At 45.9% G+C, this 23,117-nt stretch overlaps 1 protein-coding gene across 1 annotated transcript in view; it reads left to right on the top strand.

Annotated features, from left to right (window-relative positions):
* Nucleotides 1-3,320: 3,320 nt before the first annotated feature.
* ARHGEF2 (Rho/Rac guanine nucleotide exchange factor 2) overlaps nucleotides 3,321-23,117 on the top strand; it is a 51,342-nt gene continuing 31,545 nt past the window's right edge. Inside the window, exons 1-4 of the mRNA XM_032614465.1 lie at nucleotides 3,321-3,548; nucleotides 12,239-12,516; nucleotides 13,934-14,051; nucleotides 22,991-23,108. Coding sequence (XP_032470356.1) covers nucleotides 12,260-12,516; nucleotides 13,934-14,051; nucleotides 22,991-23,108 — 493 coding nt within the window. The 5' untranslated portion in view covers nucleotides 3,321-3,548; nucleotides 12,239-12,259. The remainder of the gene's footprint in view (nucleotides 3,549-12,238; nucleotides 12,517-13,933; nucleotides 14,052-22,990; nucleotides 23,109-23,117) is intronic.

Here is a 23,117-nt window from a genome sequence, read left to right as displayed (position 1 = left end):
TGAACACCTTTGCTTCCATCCCTTATTTCTCTCTGTTCTCATCAGTCACCATATATTCCCCTAAACCTTCCTTGCCTGTGAGCCCCTCTCCACAGTAGAGGAGAGAATGGGGAAAAGTGTTCTGCAGTTGTTCTCATGCCCCGGGATACCTTCTAGGGGTGATTTATTCACTGACTGTTCTTGAGAAACTATCTCTTACGCCTGATTCTAGCCCTTCCTCCGTTTAAGAGCTAGCTTTTCTTGAGCTTGAACTTATTATTATTTTGGCCACATTGTGGGGTATGCAGGATCCCGGTTCCCCGACCAGGGATTGAACCTGTGTCCCCTTCAGTGGAAGCGTGGAGTCTTAACTACTGGACTGCCAGGGAAGTCCCATCTTGAACTTATTTTTAATGCCTCTGCTTCGAGCTCAGGCCAGGCAGAAGCGCCTGTATCCCCTGAGTTGTTACCTAAGCACGGCCTCTGGAAAGGCAGTGGGTATTGCGGCGACAGCAGTGGGGAGAAGCCACGCTGAGCTGACTCTGTCCAACCCAGGAATGCCGTGGTCCGAGAACAGCCTCCCAGGCAGGAGAGAAACCCAACAAACACCCGCTTTGTTCCTGTCACCAAGTTTCCCAGCTTAGATTCTGGTGGGGGGGCGGGGGGAGAGTGCTGCCCAGCCAGTTTAACCTTTCCTTCACCCGCCTTCGGAGCCTCTGGGCCCCAAGAAGGATGAAAAGGACTGGAGACAACGGGAGGCTCCAAATGAGTAGCCCTCCACCAGCTCACAGCCCTCTTTCAGGGCCTACGGCTCGGACACCCCAGGACTGGCCAGGTCAGAGGGCAAGAAGGATATATTTGCGTTGGTTCATTGTGTTCCTGGTGGAGACCTGGGACTTGCTCAAGAGAATGGGGAGAAAGACAGTGGGTCAGAAGCTTGGGGTTGAGAGCAAGCATAGGGAAGGAAGAGGGAGCTAGTTTGATAATGTATCGTCTTCCTCTAGGACTATGAACTGTTGGTCTTTGGACCAACACACTTTGCCATCTGTGTAGTGTTCACTGAAAACACAGTGAGGAGTTAACCTATAGGAGGGGGTGTTCTGGTTTAAAGGGTAGGGTAAACTTCATAACTTGGGAAGGTAACATAAGAGATTTCTCCCTCAGTCTGAGCTCTGGGAGATACTCCTTTTCTGAAAGCTGGGGCAGTCTTTACCTCTCCTTGCAGAACTCAGCATTTTGTGTCCTGGCCCTTGTTACAGAGGAGACTAGGGGGGAACCCAGGTCTGACCCAGATGACAAGAGAAGCATTGTGAAGGCAGTGTCACCGGCACCTTGAAAAAAGGCCAAAACTAAATACTTCCATCTCTCGAGAGATCAAATTCCTTGGAGTCAGGATGGAATTTGAGCCTCCCTTAAGTAGTAGCATTGAAGAATATAAGCCTCTCAAATCTATAGATGGCAAGACTCAGCTGGAGTAGTTGCTTTAGGATTGAGCCCTCTTCTTGAGGTAACTTAATGGAGGATGAGTAGCAGATGGTACTTCACTCTAATGGAAACTGCCCTAGGGACATGTGACCCCTGATCTCCAGATTTCATGCAGGTCTGCAAGGGAGAGGGAAAGCAAGCACTGGCCCTACATCCTTCCTGGAGATTGAGTACCCAAACTGAGGGCTTCCTCCCTAAAAGAACAGATAGCAACCCAGCTCTCAGCGTGTTCCAGATCCCCTCCTCCCGCTGGAAACTAGCCCTCTATCCCTCCCACGTCGTCCAAACTTTTAGCTGGCACCCGCGCACCCACACCCAGCCCTGGTACCAGGAGGATCCAGGGCCCAGATTACCACCCCTTTCACATACTAGGCTTTGGGACTTCACCTGACAAAAGTTAATTGGAAACAGGTATAAGGATTCCCAAGAAACTGTGGATAAAGCAGAGGCTTGGTGACAGGGTGGGAAGTTATCTGAGCTGGATCCCTCGAGAGAGCGGCTCAGGGTGGTGGAAGCAGCACTGACCACAGAGGCAGCAGTGCTGGACCCCAGCCCCAGTTCTGCCACTCACTGGCTGGCAGACCTCAGGTAAATCACACACACCCACCCCCGCTCGGAGCCTGTGTCCTCATTTGGACAATCCCAGGATTGTTAAATTAGAGAATTTCTGAGGACCCTACACCAGTAAAACAGGCAGCTGTTTCCCCTGTATTCTTATGAAGTGAGAAGCAACCACTGTCACTCATGTGGTTTGGAGCCCAGCCAGGTAGGAAAGGGCACACAGTTTCCACATCTGGCAACAACTGCCCTCTTCCTCTCACGCAGAGGGAGAGTTTTAGAGCAAGGCTAGACCGTAGATCACCTAATTTAATCTCATTTAATAGATCAGGAAAGGCAGAGTGGAGTGGTTTATCCAAGGACACAGCAAGTGGCAGCTAGCATATCTATTGAGTAACAGTTATGGGCCCAGCATTTATGTTCCACTATTTGTACATATCTCATTTGCTATCCCCATTTTACAGAGGAGGAAATGAGGCTACTAGGGAACTTCTCCAAGGCCCCTTAACTTGTGAGTTGGCAGAGGCAGCCAAGCTCTTCCAATTCCAACATGTCCTTTCCCCTGGACCACGAGGCCCATCAGGGAGGAGGCTCCCCAGTACCGCAGGAAGTCCAACATCTGCCCACTCCATCCTCTGCCCCAGGGAAGCGGTGAGGGTGAGTCAGTGCCCCTAGAAGCTGTTATCAGGGAAGGGGGTGGAGAGCCAGTCAGATATCCTGTGCCTGGTATCCACAACACGCTGGGAGCTGGGAGCCGGGTGTGTGCCAAGCTGCCTGCTCACCCTGTTCCTGTTGGCTGAAGGAGGGTCCTCCTCTGATGTAGCTGCCCTTGTCATCGCTCCTCCCTGTACTTTCATCACAGAAAATACAGTCTGTCCTCCTCCCCCTACTGTAACCTGCCTCTTAAAGGGAACGACAAGCATTTTGAAACCAAATTTGAGAGAGAGCAAAGGACCTCCCTGACCCTAGTAGGACCTTGCTGTTAAGTAGGGTTCCAGCTGTGGGCCTTTCCCTGAGTTGTCTTCTTTTTCCCCTCAGTTCCACCCTGTCTCAGCTGGAGGGCGGGTGAAGGTTCCCTGGGATGTCAGGTTCCCACATACTCTCCCCTCAAGGTGACCCCAGCTTGGTTTCCTGTATCTGTTCCTACGTGTGCCTGAATCCGGGGGCTGCCCTTTGCGGGATGCTGAAGATGGGGAACCCAGGAATCCTCGGGACCAGCAACGGCACCCAAGGGGTTAAAGGTCTGGGCACAGCACTGTCTAGGGTGTTTGAAGTAGGGCGGGGAAGGGAAGGGCTACAGTAGTTGGAGAGGCAGCTGATCTGGACTGGAATGAGTCCCCCCTGTCTCCTATGCAAACTTCTGGACCATGAGCAATTCCCTTAAAAGGACCAAGAAAGAGGCACCCCCATTAAGTCCTGGACTGGATTCTTAGAGGGGCTGTCTGAAGTGGGACTTCTTCCTATACTGCAGTCACCAACCGAAGGCAAGAACAGGTCTCCCATCTTTGGGATATCTCCCAAGTCTGGTGAGTTTCCCTCTCCCTTTCCCTGAGTCCTTACCACATCAGTGGGCATTTCCCAGAAGCAGAGATCTTCAGGAACCCCTCAGCACCCCCAGGAAGTGACAGAACAATTCTCCACCAGTCTCCTGCATTCAGCTGCCTTTTTTAAAAAATAATTAATTAATTAATTTTTGGCTGCATTGGGTCTTCGTTGATGCGCGTGGGCTTTCTCTAGTTGCAGCGAGTGGGGGCTACTCTTCATTACAGTGAGCAGGCTTCTCATTGCAGTGGCTTCTCTTGTTGCAAAGCACAGGTTCTAGGTGCTTGGGCTTCAGTAGTTGTGGCACACGGGCTCAGTAGTTTTGGTTCGCAGGCTCTAGAGCGCAGGCTCAGTAGTTGTGGCGCACGGGCTTAGTGGCTCTGTGACATGTGGAATCTTCCCAGACCAAGGCTTGAACCCGTGTCCCCTGCATTGGCAGGCAGATTCTTAACCACTGCGCCACCACGGAAGTCGCATCAGCTCCCTTTTTTAAAAAAATTTTATTAATTTTTATTTTGGGCTGCATTGGGTCTTCGTTGCTGTGCGCGGGCTTTCTTTGGTTGCTGCGAGCGGGGGTACTCTTCACTGCGGTGTGCGGGCTTCTCATTGCGGTGGCTTCTCGTTGCAGAGCACGGGCTCTAGGCCTGTGGGCTTCAGTAGTTGTGGCACACGGGTTCAGTAGTTATGGCACGTGGGCTGTAGAGCGCAGGCTTAGTAGTTGTGGCGCACGGGCTTAGTTGCTCCGTGGCATATGGGATCTTTCCATACCAGGGCTTGAACCCGTGTCCCCTTCATTGGCAGGCGGATTCTCAACCACTGAGCTACCAGGGAAGCCCTCAACTCCCATTTTTAACTAGTGTGCATTGAGAGTGTGTGTGTCTCTGTGTGTGTGCGCGCAAGTGTGCAAACAGGAAATCACCATAATGGCCAACAGTTAATTAACACTACTTGTGGGACAAGTGATGCCAAAGATTTTATATATACTTTTTTTTCTGTTTTTGGCCGTGTCACTAGTTCCCTGACCAGGGATTGAGCCCGGGCCCTCAGCAATGAAAGCACGGAGTCCTAACCACTGAACCGCCAGGGAATTCCCTTATATACATTCCTTTTTTTTTGGCTGCGTTGGGTCTTTGTTGCTGCGCGAGGGCTTTCTTTAGTGGTGTCAAGCGGGGGCTACTCTTCGTGTGCAGGCTTCTCATTGTGGCGGCTTCTCTTGTTGCGGGGCACGGGCTGTAGGTGCGCGGGCTCGGTAGTTGTGGCACGTGGGCTCTAGAGCACAGGCTCGGTAGTTGTGGTGCACAGGCTTAGTTGCTCCATGGCATGTGGGATCTTCCCGGAGCAGGGCTCGAGCCCATGTCCCCTGCATTGGCAGGCAGATTCTTAACTACTGAGCCACCAGGGAGGCCCCCTTTATATACATTCTTAATCCTCACAGTCCTATGGGGTTAGCATATCATAATCCCCATATTAAAGTTGAGGTTTAGAGGAGTTAAATAACTAACACTCATCGATTAAGAGGTAGATTATAGGACTGGGATTCAGACTCAAGTTTATCTGGCACCATTAAGACAGGAGGTATGGACAAACAGGATAGCTAGAATTTTAAAACTTTAAATCCTAATTCACGCTGGGTCCCCTTCCTCTAGGCCCTGACATTATTCCCTTTATCCCTGGTGGTTAATTGTGAGATTTAAAGGGCCACAAACTCATACCTGAGAGCCAGGGGCTTCCAGATTCCAGATTACCCCATCCATTCAGATTAGGGGCTCCTTAGTTCACCCACTACCTTTAGCTGTTCCCTGGGATCTGATGGGTTAACTCCTTGGGACTCAGTGGCCAAAGTCTTCTCAGGTGTGTCCCTCTGAACCTCAGCCCCTCTCTTGCCCCACCCTGCTGGCATGGCACCCAGAACGCATGCCAAGAAACTGACAGGAGGTAGAAGTGGACTGATCGGTCTTCCCCCTTTTATTCTCTAGCCCCGACACATCATGGGCTAGTCTGGGTCCCAACAAGCCTCTGGTAGAATAAGCACACAGGCCCAGCAGAAAGAAAGAGGATAGGATCCCTAGGTTCAGTTTGCAAACAAATTTTTTTTAAAAAAGAGAAAAGATGCTCACACTTGGAAGTCCAAAGCAGCAAAAATCCTGACTGATTTGTGAGCCTAATATATCAAAGAGGTGGGGGTGATTTAGGGTGAGTGTCTGAGATGCTTGATGGCTGACTTTTTTTTTTTTTTACATCTTTATTGGAGTATAATTGCTTTACAATGGTGTGTTAGTTTCTGCTCTATAACAAAGTGAATCAGCTATACATATACATATGTTCCCATATCTCTTCCCTCTTGCGTCTCCCTCCCGATGGCTGCCTTTTAAGGAGATATGATGGGACTTCCCTGGCGGCCCAGTGGTTTAGAGTCTGCACTTCCACTGCAGGGGGCATGGGTTCGATCCCTGGTCGGGGAACTAAGATCCCACATGCTGTGTGATGTGGCCAGAAAAACAAATAAGTAAAAATTTAAAAAATAAAAATAAGGAGACGTGGTTAGATTAGAGGACTGAGGATGCCTGGCTCTCTAGCTTTGAACTTCCAGAATTAAGTACTAACAATAAAATCGACAACTCTGCCCTATGGGCCCTGGAAGCAGGTGGAAGCAGGAGTCAACCCAAAAGCTGATGTGGGCAGATGGCTTTTGCCTGAACTAGCCCCTGTCCCACAGAGGGGTGGTACACTTGCCTCACCACTGTGTTTGTGCATAGACCCTTCTGGGTCCTCGTCTTGGTGCCTGACACCTGGTAGGTGCTAAAGAAATATTTGCTGAATGAAGGAATCCTCTCTATGTACCCTTTACCTTTTCTTTGATTTTTGGAATTGTGATACCACTCTCTGGCAGTTGACAGGAAAGACAGGGAAGGAGGGTGAGTTCCAGGATACAGTGTTGAACGCAAGCAAAATCTCATATGTCTCACACTGAGAAATAGAGCGATGACGTAGCCAGGTCAGGGTGAGGTGAGGAGGAATTAGAGACTTGGGTGCTATATGACTTGCTGTAGAATGGTGTGTTCGTGACCAGGGAGGGGTGGGAAGGAACTGTGGTTACCAGGGCCTTCTTCATCTGAAGCCCTGCTTTAGTCTTCTTTGCAGGACACTGTTGGATTAATGGTTTACTTTCTATGGGAGAGGAAGCAGGTAGGTTAAATTTTGAACCATCAAAGGGTTTTCTACGACCCTGTTCCCCCAGGGCTAGGAGACCTGGAGAGAAGCCAGCAGACCATGCCATCTGGCCTGTCCCTTCCTCCCCGTTCTTTATTATCTGGTTCTTTTGGGTCTTCCACATTATTGCCCCCTTTGGGAAATTTAGGACCCCAGAGCCAGACCCAGGGAGCCCCCCAGGCTGCGAAGGGGCCCACTAGCCTTGCCCACTGTCCCCTGTGCCTAGCTGTGTGGTTGCTATCAGCAGTTCCTACCCCCGGTGTTCGCTGGCAGCAAACAGAAGCAGGGCCCTGCCTGCCCCCCCCCCCCCCATCACCTCATTCAGATTTCTAAGATGCAGAGGGAGTAGAAAGGACAAATTTAATTTTTTGGAATCCCCATCTAATTTCTTCTGGAAACTGCTTCCTTTCTTTGACTGGGGTGGAGGGGGCAGGAATGAGGAAGTGAATAACAATATTGCCAACTTTCTTTCAAAGCTAGCCACTTGCTCTCATTGGTTGCCTTCTTGTTTCAGAGAACTCAGGCTGTACACTGGGATGCATCTGCTTTGAAAACTCAGCTCCACCTCCTACAGCCCTGTGACCTTGAGCAAGTTACTTTCCCTCTCTGTGCTGCCTGTTTCTTCCTATGTAAAATAGGGATAATATCTATTTCAAGAAATGGTTGTGAGGATCCCACAGGGTGCTGTAGGCACTCATGGGTTAAGCGTCTTCCCCCTGTAGGCTCAGGTGCTATTTAGGAAATGGGTGTGCTGGGGTCTTCAATGTCCCTCCTCCCGCAAGCTGGTTGCAGACACCTGGTTGGTGGGCAGTGAGCCTTAATGTCTCTCTTTGATCTCTTTTTCCTCCTTCCTGAGATTTTGAGACCCAGCTTCTCTAAATCAAGAGTCTGCAAACTTCTTCTGTAGAGACCCAGATAATAAATATTTTAGGCTTTATGGGCCATATGGTCTCTGTCGCAACTACCAACTTTGCTGTCATAATGCAAAAACAGCCATAGACCATATGTAAATGAATGAGCATGGCTGTGTTCCCCAGAAAAAAACCCTTTATTTATGAGCACTGAAAATTGAATTTCGTATAATTTTTATGTGTCACAAAGTAGTATTCTTCTTTTGATTTTTTTCCAACCATTTAAAAAAGAAAATAGGACAGATTTGGCCCACAGGGTATAGTTTGCCAACCTCTGCTCTAAACTACCAGAGGCCATGGTCCATCCCTTCTCTCTTTTTTTTTTTTTTTTTTGCGGTACGTGGGCCTTTCACTGTTGTGGCCTCTCCCGTTGTGGAGCACAGGCTCCGGAAGCGCAGGCTCAGCGGCCATGGCTCACGGGCCTAGCCGCTCCGCGGCATGTGGGATCCTCCTGGACCGGGGCTCGAACCCGAGTCCCCTGCATCGGCAGGCGGACTCTCAACCACTGCGCCACCAGGGAAGCCCCATCCCTTCTCTTTGAAGAGTGCAGGTTCATCAGGGTTCATCAGGCTCCTCCTTGCTCTGGTTGTTATGTGCTCTTTTCTATCAGAAGTTGTTTATGTTAATGAGTCCCCATCACAGTTGTTTTAGTGTCAGCCTTTGGGTTATCTATTCTCTCTCTCTCTTCTTTAACCGTCATATAATGCCTATTTCTGCTTCTGTCTTGGGCATTCCTCTCTCCAGCTCTCCATTTCTCTATGCTCTGCCTTCTCTCTGCTTCTAAATAATAATAGTAACAACAAAAATAATAGTAGCATTTACTAAGTACCCAATATGTGCCAAGCACATTGTTAGTTGTATTACATACATTATCAAGTCTTTCAATATCCTTACAAGGTAGTATTACCATTCCCATTTTACAGATGATCCTGAAGCTCAAAAACATTTAATAAGCAAGTTCCCAAGGTCATGTGGCTTATGAAGGTGGCAGAGCTAGCAAATCTGATGAACTTCAAAACACCCTGAAGAAATTATGGTCTCAGAGTTTTGAATAAGAGAGATTTCTCTCAGTATTTCCCTGGCGGTCCAGCAGTTAAGACTCCGAGCTTCCACTGCAGTGGGCACGGGTTCAATCCCTGGTTGGGGATCTAAGATCCCGCATGCCGTGTGGTGCAACCCAAAAAAGAGAGAGAGAGAGAGATTTCTCTCTGTTAAAATATTGTATGCTCCCATCTCAGCACACGGTAGAGTGTCTAATGAATCACTGATGACTAGGGCAATTGGTGGAGCTCACACACTCAGAGGAGGAATCACGAGACGCTGATGGTCTGTGTCGATGGGAAAACCATCTGATCCAGAGGCAGGAAGAAAAGTAAAGTGACTTAGAGCCCCTTCTTGCTTTCCTCCCCTGCCCCCATCTCAAGCATCTGATCTCAGACCTATTTCAGAATCTCCTATCTGTGCTCAGCGGAAGCAGTGATGTGACACGATGTGATCTCATTCTGGGGCTAAATAAAGCCATTGTGTGAGACCCAGCCCTGGTTGCTCCCTTGCACCATTTCCTGAGCTCAGGAGCCTAGTGAAAGATGGGAGGGGGCTGGGAGAGAACTGATGGAAGGAGGGGCAAGGAAAGGAACACAACCACAGGGGCTCCAGCTTGAATTTCAGAAAGAGGCGGAGGGACTATCTCTGGGAGGGGGTTGAGGAAACCTTGCTAAACCTCATCTCTTTGAAGGATAGAATGAAAATTATTGACCTGACAGCGTGAAGGGGTGGAATTTAGAAGAAAAACTTTCTGAGGAATGGAATGAAGAATTAAGGGAGAAGGAGCCCAGCGGATTCCATTTTCACAGAGGGCAGAGACCATGAATGACATGACAGAGAGGCCAGAAAGAGGGTAATTCTTTGAGAAGAGGTCAGACTCCAGGTGGTCTCAGCTGGAGGAAGAAGGGTGAAATTTCAAGACATAAAGATCTCAGGATTCGAAATGTCTGTCCACCAGGCCAAGGCAGCAGGGTACCACCTCCAACAGGCGGCATCTCCAGGGATGGAGGGAAAGGAAAGGGCTTCCATTCACTGCTTTTCATTCATCTCATCAAATCCAGCCCTGTGGGCAGAATCAGGGCGGGAAGAGTAGATAGAAGCTGGGTTCAGGGCGAGTAGGTCAAATAGTGTTTTCTCTTTTGTGAGGTCACTGAATGCCAGATCCAAGTTCCTTGTAGTGCCCCTTCAGTGTTCCTCCATTTCTGTCCTGTTCCCAGCCCCTGCTCCTCTTTTTCTAGGGAACATACCTAGTTCCTACTCTTTCCTCTATCCCAGCTTCTCACGACACTTTTTGTCAGTACCCCTCTCCTCCTGCCCCCAAATCTCAGCTTTGGAGACCACTGGTTTGCAGGGACCGTGCTGTGGCCCTCAGGCTCTGTCCTGCTCCCTGCAGATCTGCCCATCTGTTTATGTATTTATTTTCTAAATATGTTTTTAAGGAAATATTTATTTATTTGGCTGCACCGGGTCTTAGTTGCGGCACATGGGATCTTCGTTGCGGCGTGTGAACTCTTAGTTGCGTCACGTGGGATCTAGTTTCCTGACCAGGGATAGAACCCGGGACCCCCTGCATTGGGAGCGTTGAGTCTTTTTTTTTTTTAAAGATTTATTATTTATTTATTAATTTATTTTTGGCTGCGTCAGGTCTTAGCTGCAGCACGCAGGATCTTCGTTGAGGCATGCGGGATCTTTCGTTGTGGTGCGCAGGCTCTTCCTTGTGGTGCGCGGGCTTCTCTCTAGTTGTGGTGTGCAGGTTTTCTCTTCTCTAGTTGTGGCGCGCAGGCTCCAGTGCGCGTGGGCTCTGTAGTTTGCAGCATGCAGGCTCTCTCGTTGAGGCGCGCGAGCTCAGTAGTTGTGGTGTGTGGGCTTAGTTGCCCCGTGGCATGTGGGATCTTATTTCCCTGCCCAGGGATCAAACCTGCGTCCCCTGCATTGGAAGGCGGATTCTTTACCACTGGACCGCCAGGGAAGTCCCATCCCATCCTGTTTATAGATAGCACATCAGATGGCACGAGGCCCAAGTTTGTGGACACAGAGAGAGGATGTCTCCCAGCGGCAGGCTGAGAGGTCCCCTCTATGTGGCTTCCAGCTGTGCTGAGCACGGACAGGCACAGGGCCTGGGCTGGTTTCCTAGGCCTCTCTTTTTCTATCTTTAGACCCACCCAGCAGGGCAGCAGAATGCCATCTGCAGAGGCCTGAGTACTTGTCTCCTTCCCTGTGGTAGGCAGGTGTGCAGCTGACACAGGCACAGGTGCCATCTCAGTGGTCCTGGGTGGAGTGGGGGCAGGTTGCAGTGAAAGAGGGAAAAGTTGCTGGAAGGAACAACTGTCCAGCAACCTGGACTTTGGGGTGGGGGGGTGTCGGGGGCGGGGAGTAAAATAACTTGCGGAAGGCTTGACACCCTCACAGGAAGCCTGGGAGGAGCGGGAATTCTGACTCACTGCTTCCTGGCCCTCCAGGGTCCTCTGAACATCTCAGTTGCTTCACCCCTGGGAGAAGAGGAGCCTGGGAAACTCATTCTAGCAGAAGTTCTACAGAGATAGGGCCCAGAGGGGGTGTACAGAGGTAGATGCAGTAGATGTGAGTTGCCTTCCCGCCCCTCCATCACCTTAGTACTCGGGTATTTGGTACTTGTTTCTGGAGTGGAGCTTATCATTTTCAACTTTAAGAGCTCCTGAGGGTTCTTAAATCTGAGACACATTGAGGCAAGCCCTGATGGCAGCCAGGAGTACTGGGCAGTGAGAACAATGCCCACTTGGGAGAGAGAGAAGGAATTTCAATGTGGCTGGTTTTGGAGCCCTTCTCTTTGCTTCTTGGGAAAAGGTCAGAATGGCTCTCTTACTCCCCAAATGACCAGAATCTTAGAAAGAAGAAATCATACTACTTTCTCACTCATGCACCTTTTCTCCCTGCTGTTTTATTTGCCTAGACTCCTCCCTTTCCAACGTGGCCAAATCCTAACCACTCCACCCTTCCAGGCCCATCTCAAAGGCTGTTTACTTCCTTCTGTTTCCCTTTTTTGAGTCCTCCAACTGGCTATATGCACTCATTCCTTTGACAGCACAAAGACTTTTTTTGAAAATTCTCTTGTGGCATTTGGCAAACTCCGGCCAGTTGTTTGTGATTTGTGCTTTTGTCTATGTACACACATGCACACGTGCACACACACACTCACTAGAACGAATTCCTTGAGGGTAAGAACAATATCTATTTCTCTTTGCTTGGCTTGGTCCTCTGCCATATAGGTACTCATTAAATGGAATAATAATGAGTGAATGAGGATGTCATTATGTACTGGAAAGAACACTAGACTGGGAGTCAGAAAACCCAAGTTCTCTGCTTGACTCTGCAACTAATTCCTCGTGTGATCTTGAGCCAGCCATCCTCCAATTCTGTGCCTTGGTAAAGGGAGGGGTGACTTGATGCTCTAGGCCTGGCTGACTGGGACACCTTTCTAGTTCCAAATTCCAGAATTCTAGAACTCACCATTCTCTGTCTTCTTGATTCAGACTGGCCTGTGTGTACCTCCCATGAACAAGGACGTCCCAGAGGTGCTCCTCACAGGTGGAGACCTGGTGCCCCAAGGCCACACTCGACGCTGCCTGTCTGTGGTCGAGTCCAGAGAACAGCTGGAGGAGAATGAGGAAGAGGGAGAAAAGGAGAGAGACGGCTCCCACGCTGTACCCCTCCGAAGGTCGAGGGCTTTCCGTGCCTACAGTCACAACTACGACCCCTTCAAAAGACATAGTTGGGGGCCGGGCAAGGAGCTCCAGGATCCACTGAGCAGGTAAAACACCAGGAGACCTCCTGTCTCTCCTTCTGTCAAGTCCTATACCTAGGAGAAGTGGTTGGAAAGGAATGACAGGAGTTGAAGAGACCTGGGCCCCTAGTCTCTTCCCTGGAGAATCCGAACCCAGGCCTGTTGTGGGCCTTTGGGGAGGGTAGACTCTGCCTTTCAAAATGTGACTCTACCTAATAGTTCTAGCTCCTTTTTTCTACCTGGTCTCAAGGGCAGGTGGGTGAGGATGGTGAGGGAAAGATATGGAGGTGAGGTGAGTAGCAGGACACTCAGGTCTTATTGCCTCCACCTCCCACTTGGGTTTCTTAGGACCATACAACAGTGTCAGAGCTGGAAGGGACTCAGGGATCATATGGCCCCATCACCTCATTTTACAAATGAGGAAACTGAGGCCCAGAGAACTTTGGGAAGTTTCTTGAGAGAAGTGCTCCCAGGGTTGGGGCATGGAACCTGCCTCCTTTCCCACATTGCTCCCTGCCTGCTGGATCCAGGCTGAGGCAGGCCCAAGATATTTAGATATCATAGTCCAGCCCTACAATGGGGGAAGAACTACTCTGGCTCAGGGGCCTACATAAGCTTGGCAGACTAGAAGAGAGGGACCCAGCTCTTCCCCTCTCCTGAAAAATCACTGACCATATCCCCAAAGACAGAGGAAGCCAGAAAGAGAAGGTCCAGGGGTCAGCATGAAGGGTTCAGTGTGAGTGGTCACTGTGAGGGCCTGCTAGCCGTGGAAGGGCCCTGTCTCTCTGCTTTGACAATGGTCCCCTTGGCCAAGTTCTCTTAGCTCTGGTGAGTAGACCAAGCTTCTCTAACTTCTAGGCAGGGCTGGCTGGGCTGTGTGAGGGGAGAGGACCTTGTCCCTGAACTGGCTTGGGAGGGAACTTGGGTGAGAAGCCTTGTCCGCAGGACTCATGGCACCTTGCTAAGAGCGGCTAATTTAAGGCAGAGACGCTCTGAGTACGCTTTATGTGGTGCCGACTGTATCTCACGGTCTTCCAGGTGTCACCTTTCACTACCAGGCACTAATTTTGACCCTTGGGTAGAGAAGAAAGGGAGCCCTGGGCACACCATTGATCTTAGTAGGAGCTAAGGTTGGCATCAGACACCAGGCAAAGAGTGAGAATGCAGCTTACCCTTCCTTTCCCTCCCTGCTGAACGCTGGCTGTTTTCTGGAGGGCAGTACTGTCCTTTGACCAGCAGGGGTCACCCTTGCCTGAAGTCAGCTCCACAGTTTTGCCAAAGCACAGCCCCAAAGGGAAGCCAGTTTGGGTCTGGCCTGCGCCTAGGCTAACCGGAAGGGCTGGGCTGGGGGCAAGCAACAGGACTGGGCTGAGGCGGTGTTCCTCCCTGGTGCCTGTCACAGGCCACTGGGACCGGAGGGCAGTGGTGGCAATGTGTGTTTCAGGAACAAACTGCAGGCATCGGGATGTGTGGGCTCCCAGGAGCCCCCCTTACTGCAGAACCAAGAGGAACTGGACCCCTTTCTGGAACTGCAGCACCAAGGTGGCCAACCCTCCTGCGTGGTATGGATAGACAAATCCCCATGGAAGCTACCACCTTCCTCCCCCTCTCCTGCCCCTTTGCCTGTCCAGCCACCTCTCTGTGCCTCTTCTGTTCTGCAAGCTGCTGGGTCTCCCTGTGCCCAGGCATCACTTTGACTCCATCTGATGGAATCTGAATCTGGTGTCTCTACTCCTCTGTCTGCTTTCCTGGGTCTGTATGCTCTGTCCCCCACTCTTGGTATCCTGCCTCTGTCTCTTTCTCTGAGACTCTCTGTGCCTTCCTTTCTGTGTCTGTGTCTCTGTGTTGATGTGGGTATCTCTATTCCTCTCTCATTAAAAGGCCCCTGCTCCCCTTGGTGTTATAACTACTTCTTTGTGTGGACCCCACATTTCTCAGATTTGGAGATGAACTTATTATTTGTAGGATGAAACTAGGCATCTGGTACCCTGAAACAGTAGTTCTCTAACAAGATAATCATAGGATTATCAAGTGAGAAAGGATATAGAGATTGCTCAGCCTTCTGGCTGAGGGGAACATCACAGGGAAGATCTCAAACCAGGACCCAGAGACCACTAAGGATACACGAAGCTTTTAGAGACATCACTGGGTTTGCCAGCTAAGAGTCCCTGAGTACAGTCAGCCCTCTGTATGCATAGGTTCTGCGTCCATGGATTCAACCAACCACGGACTAAAAACATTTGAAAAAAAATTCCAGAAATTTTCAAAAAGCAAAACTTGAATTTGCCTCATGCTGGCAAATATTTATATAGCATTTACAATTATTTACATGGCATTTATATTACATTAGGTATTACAATTAATCTAGAGATGGTTTAAAGTATATGGGAGGACGCACACAGGTTATATGCAAATTTCAGTATTATGCCATTTTATGTAAGGGACTTGAGCATCCTCAGCTTTTGGTATCCACAGGATCCTGGAATCAATCCCCCATGGATAATGAGGGACAGCTGTACATGGAACTGTCTCAAGCCCTGTGACTTAAGGTTACCTCCCCTCCAGCACATCCTCTAACTGGCCAGGGGTACCCACCCGGCCTCATTGTTCAAGTGCCTGTGGTTTGGGAGAGAGGTTGAGAAGAGGGGGCTGTTACAGCCTGTCAGGGAAGCAGCAAAACGCATCTTCTCCCAGCTCCCACTTTTCTCCATTAGCATCTCTGTAGGTCTTCCCTCACATCTGATTCAATGTGGTACGGTAGAAAGAACAGGATTTGGGAGTCACACTGCTCCTAGTTGAACAGTTTATTTCAGCTTTCTGAAAATCAGGATACTAAAAACTGTCTTTTAAAGTTGTGATTATTAGATGAAAAAAAAAAAAGTGTTAAAGTGCCCAGTACAGAGGTTAGCACACAGGAGATAACGCTTTCTTTTTTCTCTTCTCCCCTCCATTCCTTTGTACTTCTTTCTCTCTCTTCCACCTCTCTCTTCTCCCTGTTTCCCCCTTCTTGGTATTATATGTCTTCTTCTTTCCCCCCTTCTCTAGTGGTTTTTTGTTTCTTCTTTTTTTTTTTTTTTTTTTGCGGTACGCGGGCCTCTCACTGTCATGGCCTCTCCCGTTGCGGAGCACAGGCTCCGGACGTGCAGACTCAGCGGCCATGGCTCACAGGCCCAGCCGCTCCGCGGCATGTGGGATCTTCCCAGACCGGGGCATGAACCCGTGTCCCCTGCATCGGCAGGCGAACTCCCAACCACTGCGCCACCAGGGAAGCCCTGTTTTTTCTTTTTTTATGTCTTCCTGTTCTGATTCCTCTTCTCTCTTCACCTAATGTTTAAGCATTTCCCTTAAATTTCTCCTTGTCTGTATGTTTGGGGTTTTTTGTATCTTCCTGCAGCAGCAAATAGGTATAAGTCTTCAGCAAAGTCCACAGACCAAAAGTCTGAGATTCATTAAACTAGACTGGGGCTTTCAGACTAGTTTGAAAGCCAAGCCAAGTCTAGCTCAAAATTTATTTTGTTTGGCCAGCATGGTGTTTACACTTTCCAAAATTCAGATGTCCTTAGATGGGAGCTGTACCCTCCAGTTTGCCAGGGTTGCTAGTACTCTCTATTGTATTTTTCCATTTGTCATAAATATAGTATTTTAAAATGAATGCCTAATCAATCACCCATCCATCTCCAGAACTAGGATATCACCAGTACATTTATCTTTATTTATGTCTTCCTCTCTTCTGTTATTCCCTTGCCTTCCCACCAGAGGTAACCACTATCTTGAATTTTCTTAATCACTCATTTACTTTTTTTTAAATAGTTTTAACACAAAGCATTACCTAATGATGTATTATTTCTTTTTTGTTTGTTTCTGACTTTAAAAACAATGATGTTATATTGTACAAAATTTTCTATAACTTGCATTTTCACTCAGCATTCTGTTTCTAATTTTTATCCATGTGTTACAAATAGTTATAGGTAATTATTTTCATTCCAATCTTCTGTTGATGGACATTTGGATAATTTCCATTCTTTACTATTATGAAGAGTGTCATTATGAACATCCTTTTATCCATCTTCCGGTGCTCATTTGCAAGAATTTCTCTGGGGTATATACCTTGGAGTAGAACTGTTGGGTCATAGTGTACACAGATGTTCATTTTTATAAGTTAATGGCAAACTGTTTCCACCCACATCAGCAGTATATAAGAGTTCTCATTGATCCACATGCTTTCCAACACTTGGAGTCATCAGATTTCTTAATTTTGCCAATCTAGTGGTTATAAATCTCATTGTGGTTTTAATTTGAATTATCCTTATTACAAATGGAATTGAGCAATTTTTATATGTGTCTTGGTCATTTGTGTTTCCTCTTCTGTGAAATTCCTCTTCATGTCTTTTGCCCACTTTTCTATTGGATTCTTTGAGGGTTTTTTCTTTATTGTTTTGAATGTGTTCTTTACATATTCTGAATACTAATCCTTTGTGGTTGTATGTGTTGCAATGATCTTTTCTCAAAGATTGAGAAAAGTGGTTTGTCTTTTCCTTCTCCTATGGTGCCTTCAAAGAAACAGAGTTTCTTAATTTAAAAAGAGCATATTTATTGAAGTATAACATATATACAAAACATGTATTAAAAAAAACTTTTGAGATTTTAGTTGGAGTTGCATTGACTCTAAAGATTAATTTAGGGAAAGTGGACATCTTTACAGTATTGCTTCTTCCTACCCATCCATGAAAATAGTATACTTCTTCATTTAATGTCTTTTAATAAAGTTTTATCAATTTTTTTCCATACAGAGTTTGTGGATATGTATTAGGTGTATTCTTAGGTATATTATACTTTTTTTGTCAAAATTTTAAATTAAAAATTTTTAAATTTTTATTGAAGTATAGTTGATTTACAATGTTTCAGGTGTACAGCAAAGAGATTCAGTTATATGTATATATATATAGATAGATAGATAGATATGTATTCTTTTTCAGATTCTTTTCTATTATAAGTTATTACTGTCAAGATTTTAATTTTAGTCATTCTGGTGGGTGTTTTAGAATTGTCTCATTTTGGTTTTAATTTGCATGTCCCTGTTGAAAAATTTTATTGAGCACCTTTTCATATTCTCATTGACCATCTGAATGTCTTCTTTGGTGAAATGTCTGTTCAAGTCTTTTGCTCAATTTTTAAAACAGCTTGTCTTGTTCTTACTGATTTGTAAGAGTTCTCTATATATTCTGGATCTGAGTCCTCTGTCAGATATGTGTATTGTGAGTATCTTCTCTCAGTCTTTGACTTGCATTTTTACTTTAATAGTGTATTTTAATAAGCATGAGTTTTTAATTTAGATGAAATCCAGTTCATCGATTATTTTAATGGTTAGTGCTTTTGGTCATGTTTAAGAAATCTTGCCTACTCCAAGAACGTGAAGATTTTTCTTCGATATTTTCTTCTAGAAGCTTTATAGTTTTAGCTTTCATATTTAGGTCTGTGATTTATCTAGGTTCTTGTGTACGGGAGAAATCAAGGTTTTGGTTTTTTCCTTATGTAAATATCCAGTTGCTTCATTAAAAAACTTACTTTCCCCATTGAATTGCTGTGGTGACTTTGTTGAAAATCAAGTGACTATATTTGTGTGAGTCTATTGCTGGGGACTGTTCTCTGTTCCATTGATCTATTTGTCTATTCTTTTTTTTGCGGTATGCGGGCCTCTCACTGTTGTGGCCTCTCCCGTTGCGGAGCACAGGCTCCGGACACACAGGCTCAGAGGCCGTGGCTCACGGGCCTAGCCGCTCCGCAGTATGTGGGATCTTCCCGGACCAGGGCACGAACCCATGTCCCCTGCATCGGCAGGCGGACTCCCAACCACTGCGCCACCAGGGAAGCCCTATTTGTCTATTCTTATGCCAGTATCACATTATCTTAATTAATGTGGCTTTATTGTAAGTCTTAAAAATGTAATAGTGTAAGTCCTCCAACTTTATTATTTTTCTTTAAGATTATCTTGGCTATTCTAGGTCCTTTGCACTTCTATGTGAATTTTATTTTATTTTAAATAAATAAAAATATTTATTTATTTGGCTGCATCAGGTCTTAGTTCCAGCACATGGGATCTTCGTCGCAGCGTGCAGGGTTCTCCAGTTGTGGTGCACGGGCTCCAGAGTGCACAGGCTCAGTAGTTGCGGTGCGCAGGCTTAGTTGCCCTGCAGCATGTGGGCTTAGTTCCCCAACCAGGGATCAAACCCGCGTTCCCTGCATTGGAAGGCAGATTCTTAACCACTGGGCCACCAGGGAAGTCTCTGCACTTATATGTGAATTTTAGGATCAGCTTATCAATTTCTAAAAATGAAAAATTCTGCTGAATTTTGACTGAGGTTGTACTGAATTCAAAGATTAATTTAGGAGGGAAGAGAAATGGGAACATATGTATATGTATAACTGATTCACTTTGTTATAAAGCAGAAACTAACACACCATTGTAAAGCAATTATACTCCAATAAAGATGTTAAGAAAAAACAAATAAATAAAACATGAAAATATTTGGTGGATGAATTAAAAAAAAGATTAATTTAGGAAAAATTGACTTCTTTCTGATATTGAGTCTTCTTATCCACGGAAAATAATATCTCTATTTTGTTAGGCTTTCTAAAAAAATATGTCTTTTAACAAAGTATTTGTGTCCTTCATACAGGTCTTGTCAATCTTTATTAGATTTATTTCTATGTGCCTTATATATTTTGTTGCTATTATAAATGCTTTCTTATATTTAAATTACATTAATTACATTTTATAATTATTTTTGGTTTATAGAAGTGCATTTTAATTAATTATAGTTATTTACCTTGTTAAACTCTTTTTTTTCAGTTATAACAATTTATCTGTGGATTTTTTGGGCTTTTCTAAGTAGACAATTATGGCATCTTTATTTTTATTTTTTTTAAATTTTATTTATTTATTTTTATTTTTGGCTGCGTTGGGTCTTCGTAGCTGCACGCGGGCTTTCTCGAGTTGCGGCGAGTGGGGGCTACTCTTCCTTGTGGTGCACAGGCTTCTCATTGTGGTGGCTTCTCTTGTGAAGCACAGGCTCTAGGCACACGGGCTTCAGTAGTTGTGGCACGCAGGGTCAGTAGTTGTGGCTCACGGGCTCTAGAGCACAGGCTCAGTCGCTGTGGCGCACAGGCTTAGTGGCTCCACGGCATGTGGGATCTTCCCGTGTCACCCTGCATTGGCAGGCGGATTCTTAACCACCACGCCACCAGGGAAGCCCATATGTCATCTTTAAATGAATTTTGCATTCTTCTTTTTCTATATTTATTTCTTTCATTTCTTTTTCTTGCCCTACTGTGTGTGTGGCTGTGTGTGGCTAGGGCTCTATTGCAGTGCTGAACAGAAACGGTGATAATGGCTATCCTTGTCTTGTTTCTGATTTTAGAGGGAGTGCATCTTATGTTTCACCATTGAAATCGATTTTTGGCTGTAAGGTTTTAAAAGATACTCTATCCAGTTAAGGAAGATTCCTTCCATTTGTAACTGCCAGGTCTTTGGTTTTACAATGAGTGAGTGTTGGATTTTATCCTATGATTTTTTTGCTTTTACTGAGTTGGTTATGTTTTTTCTCCTTTAATATGTCATTGAGGTAAATTACATTGAAAGATTTTCCTCATCTTAAACCACCCTTATATTTTTAGGATAAGTCTGACTTTTTCATGATGGATTGATTATCTTTTTTACACACTGCTGGATTTATTTGTGGCATCAATTATCTATTGCTGCATAAAAGATCAACCCCAAACTTAGTGGCTTAAAACAACCACCTTCTTTTCCCCCTCACAGTTCTATGGGTGGTTAATTTGGACTGAGCTCAGTGGGGTATTCTTCTGCTGGCTCCACCTGGACTCACTTATGTGGCCGTAGTTGTCTGGTGGCTGAATAGGGCTGATGGTCAAGGACAGCCGTATTCATGCCTGTGGGTTGGCAGGTTGCCCGTTGTGATACTTTGGTTCTTATCCACATGGCTTCTCCAGAAGGCTTAGGCTTGGGCTTGTTCACGTGGCAATAGCATTCCAAGTGGGCATGAGTGGAAGCTTTAAGTTTTCTTGAGGTGTAGGCTCAAAAATCACATCATGCTACTTCTGCCACATTCTATTCATCGTAGTAAGTCACAGGCCAGCCTGTGACTGAGTGAAGAAATAGACTCCTTCTTTTTTTTTTTTTTTTTTTTTTTTTTTTATGCGTTACGCGGGCCTCTCACTGCTGTGGCCTCTCCCGTTGCGGAGGACAGGCTCCGGACGCGCAGGCCCAGCGGCCATGGCTCACGGGCCCAGCCGCTCCGCGGCATGCGGGATCCTCCCAGACCGGGGCACGAACCCGCGTCCCCTGCATCGGCAGGCGGACTCCCAACCACTGCGCCACCAGGGAAGCCCCTAGACTCCTTCTTGATGGTAGGAGCTGCAAATAATTTGTGGCTATTTAAAATCTATTACAGTTTGCTAATATTTTGTTTGGAATTTTTGTACTTTTCATAAGAGAGATTGGGCCATAATTTTCCTTTGTCATATGGTCTGTGTGTAGTTTAAGAATCAAGGTTATACTTGCCTTATAGAAAGAGTTGGAAAGCTTTTGTTTTTGTTTTCTATTCTTTGGAAGAGTTTGTATAAGATTTCAGTGATCTATTCCTTGAAAGCTCTGCTCCTTGACTGTAAAACTGTTTTGGCCTGGTGTGTTTTGTTTTGTTTATAGAAAGATTAACTACTGATTCCATTTCTTTAATAGGACCATTCAGACTTTCTATTTCTTCTAGATTCAGTTTTGGTAAGTTATATATATTTTGTTTGTTTTTTTAAAGAATTTGTACTGGCATTAAGTTGTAGATAGCATTATCTTTCTAGTCACTACTGTTTCTGTAGTTAGGTCCACTCTTTCATTCTACTTTTATTTGAGCATCACCCTTATCAAAGGTTTGTCTATTTTATTTGCCTGTTCCTAAAATCAACTCTTGGCTTTATTGATCCTATTTCATTTGTTACTACTTCATTGATTTCTGCTTTTATCATATCCTTTCTTCTATTTACTTTGGGTTTGTTTTGTTGTTCTTTTTCTAACCTTTTAAGCCGGCATAGCTCATTAATTTTCAGTTTAAAAAATTTTCAGTTAAGCATTTTAAATCGACAAATTATCCTTGAGATACATTTTGGCCATCTCCCACAAGTTTTGTTGAGTAGTATTTTCATTATTGTTGTTATAAAATACCTTTAAATTCCCATAATGATTTCTTCTTTGACCAGTAAGTTTATTTAGAAGGGTTTTTTAAAATTTCTAAATCTGGGGCTTCCCTGGTGGCGCAGTGGTTGAGTCCGCCTGCCGATGCAGGGGACACGGGTTCGTGCTCTGGTCGGGGAAGATCCCATGTGCCGCAGAGTGGCTGGGCCCGTGAGCCATGGCTGCTGAGCCTGCGCGTCCGGAGCCTGTGCTCCGCAACGGGAGAGGCCACAGCGGTGAGGCCCGCGTACCGCAAAAAAAAAAAATGGAGATTTGTTTAAAACTTAAAAAATAATTGAAATATAACATAGATACAGAGAAGTATATAAAACTTATATGTACAACGTAATGCATAATTAGGAAGCAAACAACCATGTAACTACTCCAGGTTAAAAAAAAATAGAGTACCACCCAAACCCAGAAGCCCCCCATGTTCCTCCCCATTCATAGCCCTCTCCCTCCTGGCAGAGAGGACCACTTTCTTGACTTTTGAGATCGATTTTCCCTATAGATTTACCACCTTTATGTGTATGTCTAAACAATATCAATTAGTTTTGCCTGTTTTAAACTTTATATGAATGTAACCACAAAGTATATAAATCTTTTGTGTCTTCGTTCTTTCATGAGATTCATCCATATTGTTGGCTGAACTGTAGTTTGTTCATTTTTAATGTTGAATAATGCTTCTATTTATAAATATACCACAGATTCTTTATCCTAGCTACTGAAAAGAGATTTCTGGGTTGTTTCCTATGATCTCTCTGATAGAGGTTATCTGAAACATGTTACATTTTGCCTTATGGACTGATATGTAGCCAGTTATTGTAATGCTCCACGTAGGCTTGAGAAAAAAAAAGTGATTTTCGAAAGATTGGGGTTTATGAATATTTCTAATCCCTATTGTTTTAAACCCAGACTGCCCCAGTTTTGTGTGTGTGTGTGTTTGTTTTTTCATTACCTGTCTGACCTCTGTATATTGAGTTTTTCATCTCTGGAAACGATTCAGGGTAACTCTTTTCTAAGATATTTTCTATATTAAGGCCGCCAGGGTTTGAGTTGCAACAGAGTGATGGCTGCTAAATAGCAGGAATAACTTCTCAACTATTTCAAGTGGAATGTTCCAGATATGGGTAGTGGGGAGGGGTAGAAGGCCTGAAGGCCTTGAAGAAGGGCTTTGCTGTGGGAAAGTGAAGAGCCTTGGGGGGGGAAGATGGATGAAGCCTGACCTTTGCATGAGGATTCTTAACACGATTCTAGGGTCAGCGTTCCTGTCACCCATCTGCTGGCCTTTTGGACCACTCGCCCACCGGCATGCTTTCCAAGTCTGTATCCATGAGTGGCATCAATTACTTCTTGGGCTGCTCAGATCCAGCTGGTGAGTAAA

This window comes from Phocoena sinus, chromosome 1, assembly GCF_008692025.1.
Source record: "Phocoena sinus isolate mPhoSin1 chromosome 1, mPhoSin1.pri, whole genome shotgun sequence".
In the NCBI taxonomy this organism is placed as follows: domain Eukaryota; kingdom Metazoa; phylum Chordata; class Mammalia; order Artiodactyla; family Phocoenidae; genus Phocoena; species Phocoena sinus.
Note: the sequence above shows the minus strand (reverse complement) of the source record. Positions and strands in the feature narration are given on the sequence as shown.